The 26,307-nt window shown below is 34.0% G+C and overlaps 1 protein-coding gene and 1 long non-coding RNA gene across 5 annotated transcripts in view; one reads left to right on the plus strand and one right to left on the minus strand.

Moving 5' to 3' along the window:
* Positions 1-5,119: 5,119 nt before the first annotated feature.
* LOC127843731 (X-ray repair cross-complementing protein 5-like) overlaps positions 5,120-26,307 on the plus strand; it is a 57,344-nt gene continuing 36,156 nt past the window's right edge. Inside the window, exons 1-6 of one of the 3 annotated variants that reach the window (XM_052373481.1) lie at positions 5,120-5,252; positions 19,455-19,534; positions 21,291-21,404; positions 24,647-24,721; positions 25,105-25,152; positions 25,650-25,704. In XM_052373481.1, coding sequence (XP_052229441.1) covers positions 19,469-19,534; positions 21,291-21,404; positions 24,647-24,721; positions 25,105-25,152; positions 25,650-25,704 — 358 coding nt within the window. In that variant the 5' untranslated portion in view covers positions 5,120-5,252; positions 19,455-19,468. Of the gene's footprint in view, positions 5,253-5,288; positions 5,418-14,524; positions 14,568-19,454; positions 19,535-21,290; positions 21,405-24,646; positions 24,722-25,104; positions 25,153-25,649; positions 25,705-26,307 lie in introns of those variants that run through there. The other 2 variants (XM_052373487.1, XM_052373477.1) reach the window with 2 other exon arrangements.
* LOC127844168 (uncharacterized) lies at positions 9,247-11,481 on the minus strand. 2 transcript variants are annotated; one of them, XR_008032593.1, is made up of 4 exons: positions 11,048-11,481; positions 10,573-10,775; positions 10,112-10,274; positions 9,247-9,603 (listed from the first exon to the last, which is right to left on the minus strand). It is a non-coding gene; the product is annotated as an uncharacterized LOC127844168 (long non-coding RNA). The 2 variants fall into 2 exon arrangements; XR_008032592.1 differs by having other exon boundaries at positions 10,108-10,274.

The following is a 26,307-nucleotide window of genomic DNA, read 5'->3' on the forward strand; positions in this document are numbered from 1 at the left end:
TAATTACCGCCCAGTATCATTAACAAGCGTCTGCTGTAAAGCTTTAGAACACATTTTGTGTCGACACGTCTTAAATCATCTAGAGCGATATGACATACTAACGTCTTTTCAACACGGATTTCGTGGTGGTCATTCCTGTAAAAGCCAGTTAATACTTACTATGGATGATATTATGAAAATGTATGACAAAAAGATACAAATAGACATGGTTATATTAGATTTTAGTAAGGCGTTTGATACAGTACCACATCGGAAACTACTATACAAACTTGAAAATTACTGAATAAAGGGTAACATCTTACAATGGATCCAATCGTTCTTAATGGAAAGAAGCCAAAAAGTTATTGTTGAAGGTGAATCCTCTTCTACATGTACAGTAGACTCAGGAGTGCCCCAGGGTACAGTGCTCGGTCCTCTACTTTTTTTTTGCCACATCAATGACCTCCCAAAAAGTGTAACATCACAAGTACGTCTCTTCGCCGACGATTGTCTTTTGTATCGACCAATAAACTCCTTTGAAGATCATATCAACCTACAAAAGGACTTACATTCACTTGAAAAATGGTCAAAAAACTGGGGAATGAGGTTTAATGAAACAAAGTGTTATCTCATGTCAATGCATAGACAACGTGTACCATCAACATTTAACTATTCTCTGAACAACCATTTCTTAAAAAAGTTGAAGATAATCCATATCTAGGAGTCCAGATCAGTGAAAACTTAAAGTGGTCAACACATGTTAATAAAGTCTGTAACAGAGCAAGTAGTATTCTTGGATTCATCAGGAGAAATTTAAGACACAGCAACAAAAACTTCAAAGAGCAGGCATACATATCACTAGTACGTTCAATTTTGGACTATGCAAGCATTGTGTTGGATTCATATCTTCAAAAAGACATTGATAAACTGGAAGGAGTACCGTTTTGTCTGTAACAACTTCAAAAGCAAGAGCAGCGTAACAGAAATGCTCAAAAAACTGAAATGGCAACCATTGAAGGACCGACGTATAGACCAACGATTGGTCTTCTTCCACAAGATCATCTACGAGCTGGTGGCCGTCCCCGCTGACAATCTTCTAGAAGTCAACAAACGCTCACAACGTAACCATAATTCTAAATCCACCAAACTGGCAACAAGTAACACTGACATTTATAAATACTCTTTTATTCCGCGTACTATTCGGGACTGGAACTCGTTACCAGACAGTGTAGTGACTTGTACAAAAAGTGATCAATTTAAAAGTGTTCTTATTAAATCGTGCTATTAACAGTTTAACATCAAAGGGCACACACCACACCCTCGATAAGTTTTGCTCATAAGTGAGCTAGTTTCGAGTACCATACAGATACAGATAATATTACTGGTTACAACGAACAAACAATGTATACTGTAATATAAATAAATTCTTTAAACTGTAAACTGCCAAAACATAGAGGCTATTTGTTGGATTTGTTGGCATGCCGATTTTAATTTAATGTTTTCTATGATCACGAGTGAAATAAAATCGATATATTTTTTATACGATCACTAGTAAGTTAAAACTCGATTTATTACGAAGCATAACGAATTTTATTTTTCATTGTTGCTTAAAATTGATTTTTTTGCTGAAATAATATAGAGGATATTTGTTGGATTCGGTGGATTATCGATTTTAATTCACGAGTGATCATAGAAAATGATATTTTCACGAGTGGCGCAGCCACGAGTGAAAAAATATATTTTCTATGATCACGAGTGAATTAAAATCGATATTCTACCGAATCCAACAAATTTTCTTTTTATTTTATGATTTTTTTCACAGTTTATATACATTGTTAAAGAGTTTAGTTAAAGAATTTCGCTGGGATAATGACGTCATTTCGTCCCAAAAATGACGTCATTTCACAGTAAACAGTGAACATTATCGATAATTTTCACTGATAATTTCCACTGTTTGTAACAGTGAAATTATCAGTTTTAATTCACTGATATTTCTCTATAAACCACCGGAAAGCATAAAATAAAACGTCGTAACGTCATGAAAACGACTTTATTTCACAGTATGACAGGGACAGAAGGACAGACAGACAGACGTATGGGCGGGCGGACGGACGGAGGGACGGGCGGGTGGACGAGCAGGCAGGAAGATCGTCATGCTTAAATACACACATTATTCTCTGTCACGTAACTAGACATAACAAAAATAACATTTAGTAACAAATAATAATATCGATAATTTTCACTATTAGTATTCACTGTCCAAAACAGTGAATTATCAGTTTTAATTCGATATTTTTCTATAAACCATCGGAAAGCATAACATAATAATTTATATTTCCAGTGGCTTATGTTTACGCCAATTATTGAAGAACTATACTTATTGAATCTGAATCCATTTCGGTTGATCGCTTTGCGTACGGGAACCTCCGCGCAGAGATTTTATTGGAACCAGCATAGCTTCATAACCAACCACGTGATGATAGCCTAGCTATGTGTTTCAATAATTTTACCGATGTTATTTTGACTTTTTTTGTAATTTTGGTCATTATTTTTATTGTGAATATAAAATTATAAACTTTTTTCAAAACGTAAAAGAAACTGATTCTACTTTGCATAATATAAAACTTAAACCAATAAAATAAAACCTTTTTCTTGTGATGGCAGAGATTGAATGTGAGAGCAAGGAACGACAACTCTGCGTGGAGATTGTGCCTTAAGGAGTAAACGATTTAAAGTATGCGAACAGTTCAAATCGCTTTACCGGCCCATGTCATTGAAGCATTCATTTCGATTATAATAATTATGCTCCATGATTGGCGTCCGGAAATGCCTATTGAGACAGATGGATTGAAAAACGATAGCAACAATCGTCAACTTCCCAATTGTGGTGCATGTGAGTTTTGTTGGTGGAAACCATATCGGAAATATGGAGTTTATCCCCAACAGCCCAATAACAAACCAAAATTAATAGTCTTTCAGATAAACATACTAAGTTGGATATTGCAGCTGTCATTGCAAAATAAGACAGTAAAGTTCCAACGTTCGTGTGTAATTTAGTCATGAGTGCTGAGACACACTCCCGGTTTTCACATAATGCTTGCTTGCATCGACAGACTTATTGAAAACTTTAAAATATACACATATGCAGACTGTTTACATTCAACAGAAAACCATCGAACCTGTGTACTATCTTCTCTGTTCTATGAGTGTCGAAATTACCGGTAACATTTTTTTTTTAAGTTTAAACGTATATAAACATCGTAGAAAATACAAATATGAACAACATAACTGATTTTAGAAAACAATATATCATCTTCTTTGTCAACCACCTCGCGGTTATATGACCTTGTCATACATTTAATCGTTGTATTTATTTAAAATATTTGTATAAAACTATTTGACTATATACTATCCGTAGTATCGGCCCTCTTAATGAATACATACGAATTTTGGAAGTGAAAAATACCAAAAAACATCACGCATGTGTGGTATGTTAATCTTTAATTAATGTGTATACTTGGACATAACCACAATGACTGCATTTAAATCGGCATTGTTTTGACAAAATACTGGCTAGACTTAGCTCCATGGATGTTGTAATCAGTATCATGTACCACGTTTCGAATAATAGCGGCCCTTCTGTTGGTTGCTGAGGTTTGTTACAATGCGCATGTGCTTGTTCTTTTAATGGTATCTCAATGTCCCAATATACTAAAAGAATTCCTTAACAAATTAATGTTAAAGCAATTACATAAACAAAAAAATAAGTCAAACTCTTGCCATATAGACCCTCCTAACAATACCTTGTCTCGTAGAGCATTCCAAGCCGAATTGATTTAAACAATAAAAAGATAGGAACAGAACACAGAACAGATAATTTATTTGATTTGTACATAGTAAATCATAATATACACATATTATTATATGACAATTTATAACATCACGTATATCAGTATAATATATAAAGGTCATGCAATATGTAATAAAGAACTCGACGTGAATAAAAGGTCATTGTTTAACGGCAATCTAATTACCATCTTTTTACATCTATTGTCAAAGTCTGATGAAGTCTCCAACCTTTAAGCAAAAGAGTAAATTTCTAGTAAACAACAACGTTTCCTTCACACATGCACAAAGAAATATTCTAAAATAAAGTAATGACAAGTGACCCATCAGAGAATCGTGTATTCAAATAAATGATGTTCATGTTTTAGAGGGTATAGCATTGCACACCAAAAGTATTTAGTAACCTCAATTGAAAAACGAAACTTGCTCATGTTCAGATGTTGTGCTTTAAATATTTTTACTTTTTTTCAAAAATAAGCGGCATATAAAATATTTGATAAAGCTTCTAATAAAGCTTCTCGTTGATAAACCATTAACGAACTAACATAATTATGGGTTAAATAATTTATAAATCATAGCATCACCATGGAATGAACATTATACCTACTTAATGTCCAATGAACATCGGAAATCATGAGAATGATCTTCGTAAACGTCAATGATAACAATCAAATAAATTAACACTCCGTAAAATTGAAAAAACAACTTTCCAGCACTTTTTGGTGGTTTTTCGTTTAAGTCACGATACAATGAGGAGGGCCAATACTGTGACAATGAGGAATAATTTATAACAAGTTTAAGTAGAATAGTTTATCAATCTATCTATCTATCTATCTATCTATCTATCTATCTATCTATCTATCTATCTATCTATCTATCTATCTATCTATCTATCTATCTATCTATCTATCTATCTATCTATCTATCTATCTATCTATCTATCTATCTATCTATCTATCTATCTATCTATCTATACTGCTAGTCGCCAACAATTAGCATTACAAGCAGGGTATATACAGTAAAGACCACGAATTTGATAAAATTCGCAACATTTACCAATAAAGAAGGAGAAATACTTCGAAATATTTTCAAAGTTGTTACTGAACGTGTACGAGGGGCCTGTCGGCGCGGCGGTAGGCCCGAGAAACAGATGTTTTTAACCTTTTAATCAGCACTGTATATAGTTGCGCGCCGTGCACACGTCCCTGTACATAAATCCCCATGTACGAAACTGTCCCAGAGGGGACCTGTAAATTACTGGAAGAAGAAGAAGTGTTGTTTCTGACGATGATGCAACTGTAAACTGCGATGAGTTGGTAGCAGTTTTATTTTTACGCAACCTTTGACCATTTTGTCCATTTCAGACCGATTTTGACTGACATTGCGTCTTCGAGACACAGACGTGCATTTTGCCCGGCACAATTTGGGCAAACAAAATAATAAAACACCTTTAAAAAGGTTTTGTTGATTATCATGTTTAAAGTTTTTGTTTAAATGATTTATTTTGCACAATTTTGCCTCTGAGTTCAAATGACCTGGATGCAATCGCATACGAGATGATGTAAAATGTAAACATTCTGAGACCCCGAAAGGTTACACACTACTAAATAGCTTTAATACTGAAAAAGCTTTTTAGACTCGATTTATGTATATCCATATACTATTTTATATTAGTTAAGTCAATCGTTATATATATCATATAAGACATAACAAAATTTGTCTCACAATCTACTTATTTTTTTTCCTGTCTAATCGTTTGATGCGAGTGTATCCACTGTGTTCATTGGTCCTTCCCATTGGTGCACGAGTTGAATGAGTCCAATAACCCTGTAGAAAAGCTGCCCAGTTGATGTTAAACAATTTAAAGAAGTTTTAATTTATTAGTTTTTAGCTCGACGATTATATATGAAATAAATATATAGTCAAAGTTGTTTTTTATGGCAATTTCGGGGCCCCATTTCGGCACCATTCCCCTCCAAAAATAGTATATATTTTCCCCCAATTATTTTGAAAAAATCCCCTCCAAAAGAAAAAAGAATTATTTTATTTTTATTTTTTTTTAGAAACAACTGCCTCAGGATAGATATATCTCAAATTTATTTTATAAACATCTAACAAGGTATATAACTATAATTAATATGATTTTTTATTATTATAAAGAGTTATACGAACGTTGACGAGTGACGTCACGCGCACCTGCTAAATGACCCGAGTTTCTACTGGAGGGCAAAAAGCGCATATACAGAAGCTCTATCTCAATATCTATCTCATAGTACTGCCTTGGCAAAATCAACGTTTTTGTTGATAATCATGCATAATATCAAATATAATTTTAATTATGATGTCTTAAAAGACATAAGCATGCAAGGAACTTTATTTTTGAATAATATTGTTATTATTTGTTTTTACTTCAAACGAACTCGGGAGTGGAAAACCATTTAAGAGCACATACGGTATATGGATACCACAAAATTTCTCTACTTGCACTTCTTTGCGACCATTTGAAGTTAAAACAAGTCTCAGAAATTGTGATTCTTTCAGAATAAAATAGATTTAATGAACGAAAACAATTGAGGATGAAGACAAACAACAAATAGATAGATTTTATCTTAGCAACATACCTGTATGCATGTAGTAACCTCTATATGTCTAAAAAAACTAACCTTGTTACACATTAAATAAATTTTATCGATTAATGTTATTGATTTATTTAATTGTTACACCAGTTCTGACACTCTGTGTTGCAGCATAGGTGTTAAATTGCACCTTTGTTCATCACAAATCGATTATCTCGTTATGATCGGAGACCGTCCAGACAAAGACAACAGGGTGTCATAAACCAAGGCACATTGGGTCCATGCCATAAACCACATGTTGCAGACGATTGTCTGTTCATTAAACACAATTCACGATACCTCCATGACATCTCTTGGCATTTTGAGAAATCAGTAAAGCCAAATTTTAAAGCAAAAAAGAAAAGAGGCTTCAATAAAATATTTCAACATTACAAAATGACGAAATCTGTCAGAAATGGATTAACAGGAACTAACATTAGTGCATTATATTAGCCAGTTAATTGAATCATTATAATACAGTGTTCAATAAATATAATTTTAACATATTGTGCAGTATTACTGCTACGTAATTAAGGGATCCGGCAAATGTAAACTTCGCTAGTACGTGTAAAGATTTTACGTTACTTCAGTGTACACAATACCATCATGAAAAGAAGCTATCACAATATGGTAAAAAATACTTGCGTTAAAGAAATGAAATTTATAATGTGTTTATAATAGAATGCTAGACTTTAAATTATCACTAATTATCACTAGCACGGACTCTAGATGACAATATACGCTCCGTGTCACTAGTAAAGAGATTTCAATATACATGCGAAGACAATTCAATTTGCATAATATGCAGGTTTTTTTCCGCGTTTGTATGATAAAATTTATTAACATTGGCATTCAATGTTAACGAAACGAAAATTTATTGATTGGAAAAGTATATAACCATAACATTTAATTTTTTTATGTATTCCGTTTTTGGCTTTGTTTGATAATTGATTAAATGCACCTCTTACAAGCTGATGAAAAAAACCCTATCCATACCACTTATAATTATTATCAAATTAATAAGTGTTTTATTATTTTTGCAATATCATTTATTAAACTCTTACTATCAGAAACAATAAGGCAATTTCATTGTTTTGTTTTGTGGGATTGTCAGTATTTAGTATTCCCACCACGTTTACTCTGATGCTTATAACTACATTGTTTTTATGAAGAGGGATCGATATATATATGTGAATATACATTTATTGGTACTAAATATAATATATTAGCACTATTTTTTTTAAAGATATTCATTTTTATTTCGCATTTGTTATCAAAATATTGACGAAGCAAAAGCCCTTTATACATGCTTTACGTTACTGTAACCAGTGTTTTTGCCCTCCAGTCAATGCGCATGCGCGGAAATATCGAAATGTAAACAATAACAATCAACGTTCGTATATTAAATTAGGTTTTCCCAAATCAGTGGACTTCATGATTTTTTTTTTCCAAAATGGCAAAGAAAAGGCCTGATATATCTATATTGTGTCAATATTTGTTGATTGGCCCATTTTTTGATAAAAAATGCTCAAATTTGCCATTTTATTGATTAAAACAATCCTAATTAGACTCTAATTGGCTTGGAAAACTGATACTGTGCATGACGGCTGAACTGCCCTTCCCAAATAAGTGTGTAAAACTCGAGTTAAACACGAGTTTTATCCGTGTTAAACCAAGCGGTATTGGCAGTTGGTTTTTAGTGGGTTTTGGTATGTTGGTTTTTGTGAGTTTTGGTAAGTTGGTTTTTTCTGTGTTTAAAGTGGGTATTTTTACCAACTTGGTTAAAACTGAGTTAAACACAGAAAAAACTCACTTGTTACATAAATGTGGGCTTTGGTAAGTTGGTTTTTTGTGAGTTTTGGTAAGTTGGTTTTTTGTGAGTTTCGATATGTTGGTTTTTTGCGAGTTTTGGTAAGTTGGTTTTTTCTGTGTTTAAAGTGGGTATTTTTACCAACTTGGTTAAAACTGAGTTAAACACAGAAAAAACTCACTTGTTACATAAATGTGGGCTTTGGTAAGTTGGTTTTTTGTGAGTTTTGGTATGTTGGTTTTTTGTGAGTTTCGGTATGTTGGTTTTTTGCGAGTTTTGGTAAGTTGGTTTTTTCTGTGTTTAAAGTGGGTATTTTTACCAACTTGGTTAAAACTGAGTTAAACACAGAAAAAACTCACTTGTTACATAAATGTGGGCTTTGGTAAGTTGGTTTTTTGTGAGTTTTGGTATGTTGGTTTTTTGTGAGTTTCGGTATGTTGGTTTTTTGTGAGTTTTGGTATGTTGGTTTTTTCTGTGTTTAAAGTGGTTTTTTTACCAACTTGGTTAAAACTGAGTTAAACACAGAAAAAACTCACAAAAACCAACATACCAAAACTCACAAAAAACCAACATACCAAAACCCAAAAAAAAACAACATACCAAAACTCACAAAAAACCAACATACCAAAACTCACAAAAAACCAACTTAAACACACTTCTGTCTACAATAGTGTGTTTAAGTTGGTTTTTGTGAGTCTTTTGTTCGCTTAAGGGATCATACAATTTTGCTTGTTTGACCTGTAACCTTTGTAAAAAAAAATATTTAAACCTTAATGGTAAAAAGGTTATTTGAGATAAAATCACAACAGATCATTACAAGCCCCATGTGATTATAAATAAAAGACACACACAATTTGCAAAAAACAATGTTTATATTAAAAAAAACAAATAATGTGAACATTTTTACAGTGCATTTTTAACAAAACCAGGAAAACATCTACCCAAGATACATTATCACAATATGCGAGCACATTTAACATAATAAATTAAAATAAATAACATTCTCCTCTTTGTGCTACCACAGGTAAAAATGGGAGGAAGGGTATGAACCATGATTATATACAGTTTCAGTTAGTGAGGGGTGATACAGAGGATAAATTTAATAATAATTGTTTTTAACTGTGTTGGTGGTACCGGATTTATAAAATGACAACATTAAGGAATCCTTCATCCTATCTTTTCCTGGAATAGCCCTTTACACATATTTACACCTATGAACAAAGGAACATATTGCTCAGCACTAAACAGTTTATATATTCTCCCCGCAGTACATGACACGAAGCCTCCTCAAGGCCCATCTCATGTTCTCTTCCACTGTTGATATGGGCAGGGCAAACTTTTTGGAGATGACAACTGAAATGTATATGAACAATCAATGCAGGATTTTACTGTACATTACAGTATTAAAAAAACATGTAGAAGTTTATTCCACCCAAATCAAGTCTGATCTGAATGACTTGATTTTGGTGGAATAAACTTTTACATCAATATCATCAGTTCAGATATCCGATTTTAACATCATCTACATTAGAAGGATTTCAAAAGAGGTTTTTGAAACAAGGAGGCAAATTACTGTTGCTTGAATTTTTTATATCGTTCAAAATTAGAGCTTGATCGTTAACTTTATACTGGGGTTATTTTTGTCTGCCTATGTGTTAAATTCTCAAAACTTTTATACACAAACACAATTTTTAGTAACTCTTAAATTTTAGCAGTTGTATTAAATTAACGCAAGACAGATTATGTGCTGGAGTCAAATTTGAATCAATTGCATTATGTTTGTTTCAAAATGAATATGGAGGCAGTAGAACACCTATATATTTAAATCCCCTTTTTCCCTATAAAAAAGAATCATACCAACCATGGCGTAGTGTTCAGCAATCAGGAGACCCTCTCGAATCTCCCCCTTAGGGGAGGTTGAACAGCACTTCATAGAGCAGTCACCAGCTGATCAGGTCTGAAAACTATACTGTCATGGCCTTTGCGAGGTGCGTCTTGTGAATGATCTCATTTGAGATCAGGTCCTGAAAGATATTTTATAATGTAAGTGATAAATATTGCTGTTATGGTATATCTTGTTACTATAAATATTATTAATTTAAATCAAAACAAGTTTGTTTGCTTGTTGTTTTTGTTTGTTTATTTTTGCAATTTAAATCCTGTGATCACATGTGACTTAACGCTTGTCATAAATAATTAAAAGAAATTACGTGTGGTAGAAAATACTGTTTGAAAATGTACCAAGATATGTGGTCTCATTTGGCTGTGTGGACTGGTCGGAAGTGTGACGCCTTTCAAATGCTAAAACCTGTGTAGTTTTACCTCTCAACAAATCCAACTTTCCTTGGTCAAGGACAGGGCTCGGTTTTCCCACTCCTGATCTACTCAAGTTGGGCTGCTCGTGCAGGGTAAAATCTGGTGTCAAAATTCATACATCAGTTAGTCCCCCTTCTGCTGTCTTTTGGCAGGAATATTCTATCCAAAGAATCTTCCAATCAATGTAAATTTCACCTTGGGAGTTTAACCTTCAAATTTAAAATATAAAAGTTTTCATTGAATATGTGGGAAACAAATCTGTTCATTAATGACCAGAAATAGGTATAAATAACATTTAAGATGACAATAATCATAAAATACAGCCATAATTATTCAAATGGTGTTGTTTTTCCTTATAATTGCATTACATTTATACTTATCCATTTACATTTCCCAGTGACAATACATAAATATGATAATGATCATAATTAATTCAATATAAAACTAAATAAAAAAGTGATGTAAAAATGAAAATACAAACCTAAAACAACTGTTCTTCAGTATTCCAAGATAACAGGCAGTTGATGAATTATGAGACCATATCACTTTAACCATCCACTTTGAATCTCCTTTGCAACAAACTTATTGTTGATTTACACATTGTAGTACATACACATTGTTTTCACCACACAATACTTCATGCTGAAAGTTATTCAAGACATTTTAAACTAGAATTATAAGTCTTAATGTTACTCAATTATACCTTAAAGCTCAAAGTCAGTTGATGAAAACCCCCTTTGTTTTCAAAACATAACTTCCTGTCTCCAGCCAATCAAAGTCGCTTGTTTTCAAATAGATGGTGGCTCAGCCAATCAAAAGTCTATCAACACCCCTTTGTTAGGCCTATAGATGGAGCACTGATACTGTGATAAGAATTAATGTTTATGATTTAATTGGGGGGGGGGGGGGGGGAGGGCTAATCTCTTATGTGTGTCAGCCAATTACTAAATCTGAGAAATATCTACTGATTTCAACACCAACATATATGTATTTATTGAATAATACACAGCACCCTTAGCAAATTATATTTAATTGTGAATATTTAAAAAAAAAACATGCTGAATGGTGTTAGCAAATAATATTAATAGTATAAATATTATTTATTTTTATTGCCTTTTAAATTGTATGTTAAAGGTCAATGTGGTAGGCATTAATTGTATTGGGGTTAAATATCAGTATAAGAAAGTTAAAATAGTTATTGTTTTTATGTTGAGGAGATATAATCGATGCTGGCAAGCCCACATACGTTTCCATATATTAATCAACACTTTCACACTGAAACTAGTTTTATTTATTATAGAAACAGTGTCACTCTCCCCCTCAAAAAATGAATAAAAAAACACACTGTAAGTCTATTGAATTCTCCAAAGAACATGAATTAAATGGAAGTATACACATTTTTATAGATGTGTGATTGTTCTTATAATATATTTAATATTTATGTATTGATTCAAAGTGAAAGACAAACAATTTCATATTCAGGTATAAAACTAAGTTTGAACATTTTAACATTTTTATAGTATCTGTGAACCTGTGATGTTCTGAAAGAGCAATTTTTATCCAATGTTTCCTTAAAATTATGGGGAGCCCATAAATGTACAAAAGGTGCAATGGCAAACAAGCTGTAAAAAAGCCCCTTTACAATTCACCTTGATAATATATGGCTATAAACATGAAACAAAGACCTAGTTGAAGAATTATTGTTTTATTGTTGAGTTATGTTAATAAACAAAAGACCAACTTATTGATAAGTGTGTTAAAGTGAGTCTTTTAGCCTTGTTGCGGCTTTCAAATTATTTATAAAAAGACCAACTTAAACTCGCTTTAACCCACTTCTGTTTATAAAAAGACCCACTTCTGTTGTAAAAGACTCGCTTATGAAACAAAAAGACACACTTAAACACACATAAACCAACTCATAAATAAAAAGACTCACTTTTGACACATAAAAAACCAACTTCTTACAGCAAAAAAACTCGCTTTAACACACATCTACTTTAAAAAACCAACTTTAAACTCAGTTAAGCACAGTTTAGCTCACATAAAACTCGCTTTTATTAGCAAAAACCAACTTCCGCTCAGAAAAACTTAGAAAAAACACAGTTTTATGTTGGTTTAAGTGTGTTTTGGTATGAAAGTGGGTTAACTTTTTGCAAGGGTGACTAAACCTAATGTTCAACAAATGAACAAATCATTGATATATATTTAAGAAAAAGTACAGAGACATTCAGCTGTGAATATTACATTCATACATACATGTGTATTCATGTAATAAATATCATTACATATAAAAGAATGACTTCTTAATTTTCCCCTTTTCCTAAAAAACGACGCGTTTTTTCCCCTTTGGACGGGCCACGCCACCATTCCCCTATAGGTGAAAAAAAAACACTGATAGTGGAGCTATCCTACTCACCCCGGCGTTGGCGTTTCCATAAGCGTGCAAATGTTAAAGTTTGCGTACTACCCCAATTATTTTCATTGTCCCTTGACATATTGCTTTCATATTTTGCGTACTTGTTTACCATCATGACCCCAACCTATAAACAAGAGCAGACAACTGTATCAAGCATTTTGACAGAATTATGGCCCCTTTTATACTTAGAATATGCATATTATTGATAAAGCTATGTTAAAGTTTGCGTACTACCCCAAATATTTCCTGTGTCCCTTGACCAGCGTTTTCATTAGGAGGCGGCCAGCGGCCGATTTGACCGCCGCCAATGTTATTTGGGCCGGCTCAAATTCGGATTTTTTTATTTTTTTTTAAATCGGCAAATGTTCATGACGATGACGAGATAATTGGTATGCATTTATAAACTTACTGTCTGAAACAGAAGTAAACAACCGTAACTGATATATGTTAACTGCTTTCTCATTGGTCGTTTCGATATAATTGTCCAATCGTGAAGCGGGTAGCATGAGTGTACGACTTTTATTAAAGGTCACTTACTGACAATGTCAACATGTTTAAAAAAAGAAAAATAAACATCTTTTTCTTTTGTGTTTTGAGTAAGAACGATAGTTTGCTTTTGAAGTTATTTTGTTCCAGTTTTGTTAACGTTTATCATTTACCGGCACCTCCAGATGAATGCACTTTCCTGTTACATTTCGGTTTTATATTCGACAAATTTCGTTGATGTTTGGTTCCGATCATGCCGATGTTTGGTTACTCCGTGGAGTTTTGAACCTCCGAACAGTAAGTGGATTTATTTATAACCACATTTTACAGGAGGGTGAGTCTTTCATAAGGATAAATGAAACTCTCGAGCCCCAAACTCTCCTGATATTTTCATGATTAAGGTCAAAGTTGGCCTAGGCACAATGCCTAAAATGCTAAATATATTGAATTGGCACTGCAATGTTTAGCTATTTCCAAATTTGTATTGAAAAAAATGGCCAAAAGAAGCTTCCTCTGCAACAAATTCTAATCCTAAGATTGCCTCAGCCGGGGCAACCTATGCGCGATTGTTTTGGAAAATCTGCATTGCCAAAATTTTCTTAAAATTGCTATGCTAGGAGAACCTATGTCCAAATTGTATGCATCTTTTCCAGGGAGCCTCTGACAAAATTTTAATGTCATCCATGATCTTGCACAGTGTCTTCTATATGTAATGGGTCATTTATACTCTTCTTTAAAAAAGATAAACTTCAAAAGTAAAATTTTATCTGAATTGAAGTTCAAAAGTAAAATTCAATCTGAAAAAAAATGCATAATTTCAATATTGATTATTTTACTATTTAAGTCCTGAATCCAAGCAGCCTATCAAGTCAGCAGTCAAGCTGTGGTTAGACAAGAAGGAGAGACGGAAGATTCCCCCAAAGCAGCAAAGGGCCTCGGCATCAGCACCAGTTCTTACACTTGTGGATGCTGGGGTGCAAACCAATGTTACTGAGGGGAATGATGAGCTGAGCCTGATTGAGACAGCTGTCGATATAGCCATACAAAAACTTAACCTGGCATTAAAGGAATATGACCCAGATTCAGATAGTGAATCATCGTATGATGATTTTTGTGGCAACTTGATTAGAATCACATAAAACTCTGTTTTATTTTGGAAAACTAATTATTAGAAGTTGAATTGGTGTTACATGTTTTAATGTTATTTTTATACATGTTTATCTGTTTTTATCGAAATCTTGATAATTGCAGAGTTGATGTAAACTGAGGACTTTATTTTTTTTTTACAATTCACATAAATATCCTCTATTTAACTGAGCAAAATAATGTAAATTATGTGCCCAAAATCGCTCAGAAGCCAAGATTTGGCACCTTTATTTCAACAAATTTACAGGGGAGCATGCCCCCGGACCCCCCTAGCAACTCACACTTTCTGTGCTCGCACTGGTTGGCCTCCTCAAATAACTCAAAAGCCTGCTACAAAAAATCCTAATGAAAATGCTGCTTGACATATTGCTTACATATTTTGCATACTTGTTTACTAACATGACCCCAACCTATAAACAAGAGCAGACAACTGTATCAAGCATTTTGACAGAATTATGGCCCCTTTTATACTTAGAATATGCATATTATTGATAAATCTATGTTTAAGTTTGACAAAACAACACTTACCTGACATACTGTAAATGTAAAGAAATTCGTTGGTATGAAATTTCGTGGTTTAATGAAAAACAACTAATTCGTTGACACGTAATTTCGTGGATTTCAAATTTTTCGGGGAAGACTGACCGTCATAAAAATTAAACTTTATTAAAACAACCAGAGTAATAACGAAGCATATTCTGCTAATCTGTGTTGACAGCAAGATGTGCACTGAAGCATGAAAGTTTGTCTATAATTGTCCATAAGAGCGTTAAAGCGGCGCACTTGTGGGTCCCCGCTCACTAATTGCCATCAATGTTGTTTTGAAAATATTTGCAATTCTCAGCGCAATCGTTCCCCTAGTAGTAACAATTGAGTAATAAGGTCCCCAAAATACACACGTGAAAACGGTTATGTCTCTTTGAACTTTAGTTGGCACTAATTGACATATGTGATAAATCTGCAAACTGTTAATTTGACGAGGTCACATAAAAGAGAACAATCGTTGATGAACAGTTTAAATACCGTTCTTGATTTAAAAAGTATTATTTCCCAGACACTTTCATTCAAGAAAACAACATATTGTATTAACAATCTCTATCAAATAATGACTCTTAAAAGGGTTGTAATCGGGAACAGTTCAGACACGTTCTCCTACTAACTATTACAAAAAACAAATATTTCGGATAACCGACAACAAAAGAAAATGTTTGAAATGACATTCGAAAATGACCGATTTCGGATTAAAAATGTATAAATAATCATTGGTACTTGAATTCGTGGTTCAGTGGACCAACGAAATTCGTACCACACGAAATTTAATGGTTTTACAGTACCACAATGCACTCCACCAAAACCATCCCCCAAACCCCCCCCCAGACTCCTCCCCCAACCCCCTCCCCCAAAAAAAATAAAAAAAATAATTTTGAAAGATCATCTATTAAATGAATTACACACCCACATTATACCCCCCCCCCCCCTCCATGATGGCTTACGTTAAACTGCCAAGCACTTGAATAGTCGAGCGCTGTCCTCTGTCAGCTCTTGTTTTAATTGATATTAGTAACTATGATCATGGACTTGATCTGGTTTTCAGTGAAAAGTAGGCCATTTTTACTCTTATCATGTCTATCCGTATTATTTGTCCATATAAACATACAGTAGACTCTGCCAATACCAGACTCTCTGAATACCGGACTTCTCCTGATTCCGTACGGTCGGGCTAGTCCCATATTTAACCAGGTTTTCCGAAGGAAAAAACTGGTTATTAGATTGGCGAATGCGGGCGGGCTGGCTGGCTGGCTGGCTGGCTGGCTGGCTGGCTGGCTGGCTGGCGGGCGGAACAAGCTTGTCCGGGCCATAACTTTGTCGTTCATTGTGAGATTTTAAAATCATTTGGCACATTTGTTAACCATCATTAGACGGTGTGTCGCGCGAAAAAATTACGTCAATATCTCCAAGGTCAAGGTCACACTTTGAGTGCAAAGGTAAAAAATAGCCATAAATGAGCTTGTCTGGGCTATAACTATGTCATTCATTATGAGATTTTAAAATCATTTGGCACATTTGTTCACCATCATGGGACGGTGTGTCGCACGAAAGAATCACGTCAATATCTCCAATGTCAAGGTCGCCACGACTAAAAATAGATTTATTTTAAAACAAACTTACAAAGGGGGTTAATTTTGTTTGTTCATTTCAAAAGTTCAGTTTGAGTTGTCTCCCTTTATCAGATTTTTTTTCACAATGACAATGGTTTTGTGACAATTTTGTCCCTTGTTTCCCCTATTTCTTTATTAAAAAATGTTGAATAAACCGAACTCTCTCAAAACCAGAAAACTGAACGGATATCTCCTTGAATTTCGTAATTTTCAACGTAAAATACATTGAGTAAACCGGACTGTCGGCATTATCAAGTTGCCTGAGGCACGAAAATTACAATACCTAGTCAGCACTGCGCGTACAGTGTCAAACATTCCCACATTCCGCTAGCGCAATTATCAATAATCGGATTAAACATACCATGAAGGTGTCAAATTGTTACTGCGCTATTGAAGTCCGATTAAATAATGTAAAACAAACTGTGAATATTTATTATAGACGTGCGGTAACACAAAAAAGTGATTGATGCGATCGTTTTATAATGCTTATGATAAACAATTTAATTACAAAATTAATGCATGCCTTTGCGACGATCACTTTCTTGTGATCTTCTAGGGTAGTTTAAAAGATCTTATAGCCATGTTGTTAAAGCTTAAATGGTTGTTTGTTTGTTTGTCAGATAAAACTGAGAAATATGACCGTTAAATATCTAGCCATCTGTCTACAAATTCATTCATTGCCTTTTCTTAATTTCAAACGCATCTTCAGTAATAATAATCTAAAATCTACAAGTCTTCTCAAATCTAAAATGTCACAGCCTCCAGCTAAATACAGACCTGTAGAGCTTACGTTAGAGGAGAAGATTAAGCTGATCAAGGTATCAACTTCTCAACCAAAACCATCTCTGAAGACACTCGGCGAGGGCTTCAAGATCGGGAAGTCAACGGTCAGCGACATCTTGAAGAAAAAAATGTCTACCAGGAGCAGTTGGAGAGGAATGCGTCCGGTTCCAAGTTCCGTTTCGACAACGAGTGCAAGTTCGACCGACTGAACGAGCTCACGTGGGAGTGGTTTAGCTCAAAGAGATCCGCGACTTTGCTCTCAGTCTGCAGCGGTACGGACATGAGACGGATGGCGACTTCCTGGCAACTGCAGACACCCTCATCAACAGTTCAGAGAATAAGATCGTGAAGCAGAAATGTGCACCGAAGCAGCGAGTGTTCTCAGACTTTTTCAAGAAATCGTGAACTTCATGCATGTGTAGGTTTTGACAAGACACTCTGAGATTATGAATGTCTTGAAAATATGACGCTGTTTTTGTGTGTGTATGTTTTGTGAAATGTGTCTTGAATAATAAATAGTGTGTCAACAACAATCGTATTTGTGTTGTAGTTCTTCAAAATTGTCTTTGAGATTTGGGGCTTCCTATTTGTAATAAATAAAACTTAATTAATTCAGAGCTATTTATAGCGAACTCGAACACGACTCACTCGCCTATATGATAACTGTCACGTACGCATGTACGTGTACGTACATGTATAAAGCACCACGCTCACTTTGGGATTAATCAAAACAAGTCAGAATGTTTTTTGCTTTTAATCGGATAAAAACACATTTTTTGAAGAAAACTTTAAACATAAACATGAGTACAGTTATCACATGGTACATGTAAATGTATATGGTTTGTTTTATTTTTATATGATTTTGTACACAATGCATACAATGTATATTTAGGCAACATGCCTACTCTTGGTAAACCGGAACTCTCTAAAAACCGGACGATCAGGCCAGTCCTGAGACCATCCGGTTTACAGAGAGTCTACTGTACTCCCAGAGCCTTTGATGATTTTTGCTATGGCGACATACCTCAGATTCTTTCTTCTGTCTGTAACTCCCATGTCAATAAGTTTTGGTGTTAAATATACAACTTATAAAAAGCCTGCGCCTTCCCTAGAGTGATGGGCTAGACAAAACTAATTAGTGAAACCAGCAAATGGCAATAACTTGCTGAATTCTCCTAGTCTAGTTTGACGTTTACATATGATGCCCATGTTTTGCATCCATTTAGGTAAACACAATTTTGAAATGGTTGTAAAACAAACATTAATTAATAATATCTTTAGTAATCTATCTGTTATACTATGTGACAACTTGAAGGCATCTCAGATATTTACATTTAACACAAGTGTACCTATATACTTAAAGGCATCTCAGATATTTACATTTAACACAAGTGTACCTATATACTTAAAGGCATCTCAGATATTTACATTTAACACACGTGTACCTATATACTTAAAGGCATCTCAGATATTTACATTTAACACAAGTGTACCTATATACTTGAAGGCATCTCAGATATTTACATTTAACACAAGTGTACCTATATACTTAAAGGCATCTCAGATATTTACATTTCACACAATTGTAACTATATACTTGAAGGCATCTCAGATATTTACATTTCACACAAGTGTACCTATATACTTAAAGGCATCTCAGATATTTACATTTAACACAAATGTAACTACATGCATATACTTAAAGGCATCTCAGATATTTACATTTCACACAATTGTACCTATATACTTGAAGGCATCTCAGATATTTACATTTCACACAATTGTACCTATATACTAGAAGGCATCTCAGATATTTACATTTCACACAATTGTACCTATATACTTGAAGGCATCTCAGATATTTTACATGTAACACCATTATACTTATTTACTTGCAGGCATATCAAATACAATGGCATTTGACTTTGGTTTCCAAAACTTTGGTCAGGATGAAGAGGAGGAAGAATTAGAGGCAGAGGTAAGTTGTATTAAAAAACTAACTGTTGCATGCCATTATAATTTTGCTTAATTATTAATACATTCCATATTTTTAGGCAAGAAAAATCAGGACATTTTGTTTAAGTTGTTGGGACACATGACCACATCTTTAATTTCACAAGGTCATGCATGCTAAACACAAGACTTCCATTTTTATAAAGGATATTTAGGCCATTTATGACTTTAGTTTAAATATGTTTAAGAATTTTATAAGCACACATGTAAGCTATATTGAGAAAGTTTGATTTTAATTGTGAGATCTTTTCTTTCTTTTTATATATAGAATTTTTTTATGTTAATGACATCCAATTTGGTAAGGAGTATTCTAATTGAGCATGCTTAATGTGGAATGTTTGGCATTGTTCTTATTTTAAATATAACAACATATTGCTGTTTAAAGTCCCAATTGTTGAGGTCTAGTTACCAAAATGTCCAGGAATTCAGCACTGTTTTCATTTGCCTGTTTTTGTTTTTTTTACCTAGTCTTTAAAGGGGCCTTTTCATTGATTTTAGCGTGTTTTGAAGTTTGTCATTAAATGCTTTATATTGATAAAGGTAAACATTAAATTTTAAAAGCTCCAGTTAAAAACCAAAAATAAAATATAAAAAAAGGAAAAAAAAGTAGCCCGCAGCAGGGCTCGAACCAGTGACCCCCGGAATCCTGAAGTAAAAACGCATAAGCCAACTGAGCTATCCTGCCAAGCATACATAAGATGCGTATTTTATACCTTATATAAGCAATCTTCGTAGTTTCACAAATTTAAACGACAACAACAGAACTCTCCAAATTATTCAATCGTTTCGCGTTGCAACGCTTGATAATTTTTAGGTTTTTAAATCGTCAAAAGATGCATATAATGGCTATATTAGACCATGGAAAATGTTCAGTAAAACTTTTTCCTCACAAATATCATAACTATACCGAAAATCTGGAATCAGAAACAACTTATTTCAATTTTGTCAATTTACCAAACCGTGAAAAGATCCCTTTAAGTTGACAAACCTAGTTACCAGTATAAGATTTTGGTCTAGTTGGCTACTCGCTGGTGTTTTCCATTTAATAACTAAAGTTTACATTTACCAATCTTGATAAAACTTTGGATATAGCAAGCTTGCATGGATGATAGTATTTGGTCTGATTAAGGTCAAGGTCACTGTTTATTGAGTTAGAAAAGAATTGTTTTTCTTATTTTATTAATTAGGTTTTGGATGGAGGTTATGCCCTAACATTTTGTGTGTGATTACATGTATAATTAGTTTGGGATTGCATGATTATATATAGAGTCAATGGGCTCTTGTTCATATTCCAATGTATCTGTAAAACACCCCGTTGTTTTTTTCATTGTCCATTTTTAGTGGAAATGCCTTGGTATAATATAATGGCATCATTAAAGCCCCAATTATATGTCTTGAGATACTGTAAGTGTCACATCATTAGTAATCAAGAAAATTGTTATGTGTCAGTGTTAAAGATAAACGAAATCATGCAAACAAGCGAAATGTTGTTTGATTTAATATGGCTGGCCTTAAAATCTTACAAGGGCTGATTCATACCATATTATGTGACTAAAAAACAGTTATATAATTCAAACAATTCATGCAAATGAAGAAATGTAAGTGTTACGTTTGCAATCACAAGGCCTTGGTGTGTGATTGCCTCGTGAATAAACGACTGCCATATTATTTCATATTATAAAAAAAACAAAAAACAATTATTTGTATTGATTCATTGGTAGTGGCAAGGCCAGAACCTTAGAGACGGCCTCATTCTGCTGGTGGACTGCTCAGAGAGGATGTTTGAGGTGGAGAATGAGGAGGAAGACGAAAGTCTCTTCCAGCTTTGCATCAAGGTACCAGTCACAGGGCCTTAAAAGGTCTTTTTTCTTGTCGCAAATTTTAAAATCATGTTTGTGTCATGTCTTTTGTGGCTGAAAGTATCTTTGTCCCAAATCCAGTGGGATCCAATGTGATTTACTTGATTATGTAAACTTATGTATTTTAAGGTAAACTTCTTTTTGCACAAATGAAAAATAGTGAAGGATGATGTATTAGGAAGTGACCAATGTAATTCAGCATAATAAATACAATTCCTCTGAAAAAATATTGGGTTTTCTATTTTCTACATGCATTTGAAATTTCGGGATTAAATACCCATTGACTGAAAAAATATGTTGAGCTCTGAAATTAAAATTATTTATTTTAGCTTGATTGCATAGAAGTCTTTAGGCTTATTTGAAACCTCGCGAGTTCGTTTCCTTTCCTGGGACTAAAACCAGTACTTTGTGTTTATTAAGGAAACTAAAGAACGCTCGCACATTGGGGATCTAACCAGTAATCTCCCGATCGCTAGGCGGACACCATAACCACTACACAACTGCGACCTAGCTCTGAAATTAATATGTACACTCAGTTTGCAGAACCATCCCTAACCGAAGGCAATGGGATATAGTTTTGGCATTGTCCGGTCACAAGCTTTTCTGGGCTATATCTCAGAAACTATGTAAGATTTTAACATGAAACTTCATTGGTATATAGGTATAAATGAGGAGTAGTGCCATGTACAAGAACCATATCCCTACACTTTTTAGCTCATCTATTTTTTGAAAAAAAATTATGAGCTATTGTCATCACCTTGGCGTCGGCGTTGGCGTCCAGTTAAGTTTTGCGTTTAGGTCCACTTTTCTCAGAAAGTATCAATGCTATTGCATTCAAACTTGGTACACTTACTTGCTATCATGAGCGGACTGGGCAGGCAAAGTTAGATAACTCTGGCGTGCATTTTGACAGAATTATGTGCCCTTTTTATACTTAAAAAATTGAAAATTGTGGTTAAATTTTGTGTTTGGGTCCATTTTATTCCTTAAGTATCAAAGCTATTGCTTTCATACATGCAACACTTACTAACTATCATAAGGGGACTGTGCAGGCAAACTTATGTAACTCTGACTGGCATTTTGACAGAATTATGTGCCCTTTTTATACTTAGAAAATTGAAAATTTGGATAAGTTTTGTGTTTAGGTCCACTTTATTCCTACAGTATCAAAGCTATTGCTTTCATACTTGCAACACTTATTAACTATCATAAGGGGACTGTGCAGGCAAAGTTATGTAACTCTGACTGGCATTTGGACGGAATTATGGGCCCTTTATACTTAGAAAATTGAAAATTTGGTTAAGTTTTGTGTTTTGGTCCACTTTACCCATAAAGTATCATAGATATTGCTTTCATACTTGGAACACTCTCAAAGTATCATAAGTGTACAGTAAAAGGACAAGTTGCATAACTCTGGTTGTCATTTTTACAGAATTATGGCCCTTTTTTGACTTAGTAACTTTGAATATATGGTTAAATTTTGTGTTTCGATCCACTTTACTTCTAAAGTATCAAGGCTATTGCTTTCAAACTTCAAATACTTTCATGCTATCATGAGGTTACTATACCTGGCAAGTTGAATTTTACCTTGACCTTTGAATGACCTTGACTCTCAAGGTCAAATTATTAAATTTTGCTAAAATTGCCAGAACTTCTTTATTTATGATTAGATTTGATTGATACTTTGACAAAACTACTCTTACCTGACATACCACAATAGACTCTACCTAAACCATCCCCCGTGCCCTCCCCCCCCCCCCCCTAAATTTTTTAATTTTTTTTAAGATAGTCTCACAAATGACCATCACACTTTACCCCCCCCCCCCCCCCCCCCCCCCACCCACCCCAGCCACCCCCATTTTTTTTTGAAACGGTTAAAAAACACAAATATTTATTTTTATTATTTTATTTTTGAAATACCGTCCAACCATCGCACCCAAGAGTCCCCTCCCCCCCACCCACCACCCCCACCCCCGATTTTTTTTTTTTTTTGCATTTTTTTTTTCGCATTTTTTGAAGATAATGTAATAAATGTCCACACCCCCACACTATACACACCTCTTCACTCCACCCCTCCCTCCTTTGTGATTGAAATTGAGAGTCCCTTCACCTTTAAAAAGAAAATAGATGAGCGGTCTGCACCCGCAAGGCGGTGCTCTTGTTTTAATAAGAGTTTATATTGCTTTTTTTGTGTAAGATTTCCTTCTGTCAAACAATTTTAGGGCTATATCTCAGAAATAAGATTTCAACATAAAACTTCATGGGTCAGGGTGTATAGATATATGGGCAGAATTACCATGTACAAATCCATAGCCATGCAATTTCTTACATTAGAGATATTTTCTTTTGTTTTAGTATGATGTAACTTTTTAGGTCTTTATCTCAGATACAGTACAATATTTCAATATAAAACATTATCATAGGTGTATAGTTACCAATGAGGAGCATTGCAATGACCCTCCACTTTTTCATATCAGTCTGAGTGTTACAGTATAACTATTCATCTGATTTATATTTCCTAGATAAGAGATGATATTCACTTATAATCATGCTAATTTGGATCTTGAATAATTCGTTATACTAGAAAATGCACCCCTTTAGCTGTTTCTGTCAACACTCTAAAGGTGTTTAAAGGCATTTTTTTCACCTTACAAGCTGCACATCAGACTGGCATATAAACTCAGTCAGGTAAAAAACTGAACCAAATCATTTCTGGAACTTTTTCCTTGATTATCCATAATTTGCCTTTGTGTTGTTGTAACCCAACGGACCAGATAAACAAGCAGCATTGCTTTTTTCCAACAAGGTTTCATTGGTATATTAATTTCCCCATAGTTATTGGCCTGGTCATCCATCTCCAACCATCAAGAAACAAAATACATCTGGCAGTGATATCAATGAAACAAATTTGCTTGTTTCAAGCGGAAGTTAAAAATTGTACATGTGTATGTTTTCTTCACTTAACAGAGAGAAACAATCCTGACAGTGCCTGTTTTCTAGATTTCAATCTTTGGTTGAGTTTTAGAAAAGGGATTCTGAAATTGTCAGTTGTGCATTGTCAATAAACGTTTTATTACTGCATGTCACATAAGGTTCATGATATTGCCAAATCTGGTTACATAATTAATGTTTCATGAACAATATACAACAGCTTTAGGTTAAATGCCCTTTATAATTAAGAATAATTTTATGATGCTGGTATTGTTTGTTCTTTACAGTGCTGCAAAACAACTCTACAGAATAAAATCATCAGCAGTGAGAAGGATCTTGTGGGAATTGTTTTATTTGGAACAGTCAGTAGCCTTTCTGTAATTGTAATTTCCTTGTTGGATGATTTCTGACTTTCTGTAAAATGCTTCTTTTTGGACAAATATCCACAAAATTTGAAATATGTACATTATTTGCTTTTTTGGTTTGCTTATTTTAAATTCAAGGGAGAGAATTTATTGCATGAAGTTAAGGGATGCAAGCCTACAAATTCTTTGTTAATCCACTAAACTCGACAGTGCATGAATTACCAACTGTGAGACTGTTATCCCACCATATTCAAATGTTATAAGCAATCTTACTCTCAGAAATGTATGCACTGTATTATATGGGATTCAATAAGTTTTTTAAAGTTTGAATACTTACATTAGTATTAAAGTACTTATAGAATAATATTGGTTAATTTCAGGAGAAGTCAAAGAACGCAAATGAGTTCAAACACATTTATGTTTATCAGGTAATATTTTACATATTTTTGCAAAAGATCTATTAGTTGAGTTGTTGAATTATTGCAATTTGTTAAGGTATACCATTTATGTTTTACCAACTTTGCTTACTGCATGCCCTCACAAACCTTTAATATCTTTGGCACATGTATTAAATCCAGTATGCTCTTTATTCAGGACTGTTTTCCATAAATATGGTATGTATTTTACCCTAAAAAAGTTCCTTCCAAATCCAAATTTTCTACAAAAAATCATAAATTTACTATCCAAACAATAATGAAAATAATACAAAAAGATAAAAAAAGATTTGCAATATGTTGTAACTATATTTACCTCTGAATCACTTCATGTTTAAGAGAAGTGAAGAAAGTTCCTTACTTCCTATCAACTGTTTTGCTTAATGTGATAAATTTCTAAATTGGTTGAAATCTAAGATTTTTACCAAAATAGTGCAGCCAAACAATTTCTATATTGTTGATCTCTATGGCACCTGGGATCCATGTTTCAGGAGCTAGACCAGCCTGGGGCCCCCAGAATCCTGGAGCTGGAGGACATGTGTGAGGGTAAGGAAACTGATTGGAACAGCCGGCCTTCGAGTCAATCCGTTATACCCGTATCATCAGCATTCTTGCAGTTTGTGTGAGAGAAGGAAGTCTGATTGGAACGGCTGGCTGTTCAATAAATCATTTGTACCCTTAGCAACAGCATTCTGGCAGTTTGTGTGATGGTAAAATGTCTGATTAGAACTGGCAGCTGTTGATTCAAAGAGTTATACCCTTAACATCAGCATTCTGGCAGTATGTGTGAGGGAAGGAAGTCTGATGGGAACTGCTGGCTGTTCAATCAATAAGTGCCACAATGTAAAGAAAGAAGGATACAAGTATAGAAGGATATCTCAAGGATACAATTAGTTGTGAAAAAGAGTTTTCCTTTTCAAAACTCCATAAAAAATTATTTAATACAAGGCAAAATACATAGTAAACCTTTCCATACCAGTGAATCGCTGGATACCTCCATGTTTTAACTCTATTCCTTACCTGGTAATTCAGTATAATTTTTGATTTCTTTTTTTTAAACCAAAATATGTCCAATATTGATGACACATTTGTTAAGAATGTCATAAACACAAATGTCTTCTATTTTATGCAAGTGCATAAAAAAAGTGA

Source organism: Dreissena polymorpha, chromosome 1, assembly GCF_020536995.1.
Source record: "Dreissena polymorpha isolate Duluth1 chromosome 1, UMN_Dpol_1.0, whole genome shotgun sequence".
NCBI classification, from domain to species: domain Eukaryota; kingdom Metazoa; phylum Mollusca; class Bivalvia; order Myida; family Dreissenidae; genus Dreissena; species Dreissena polymorpha.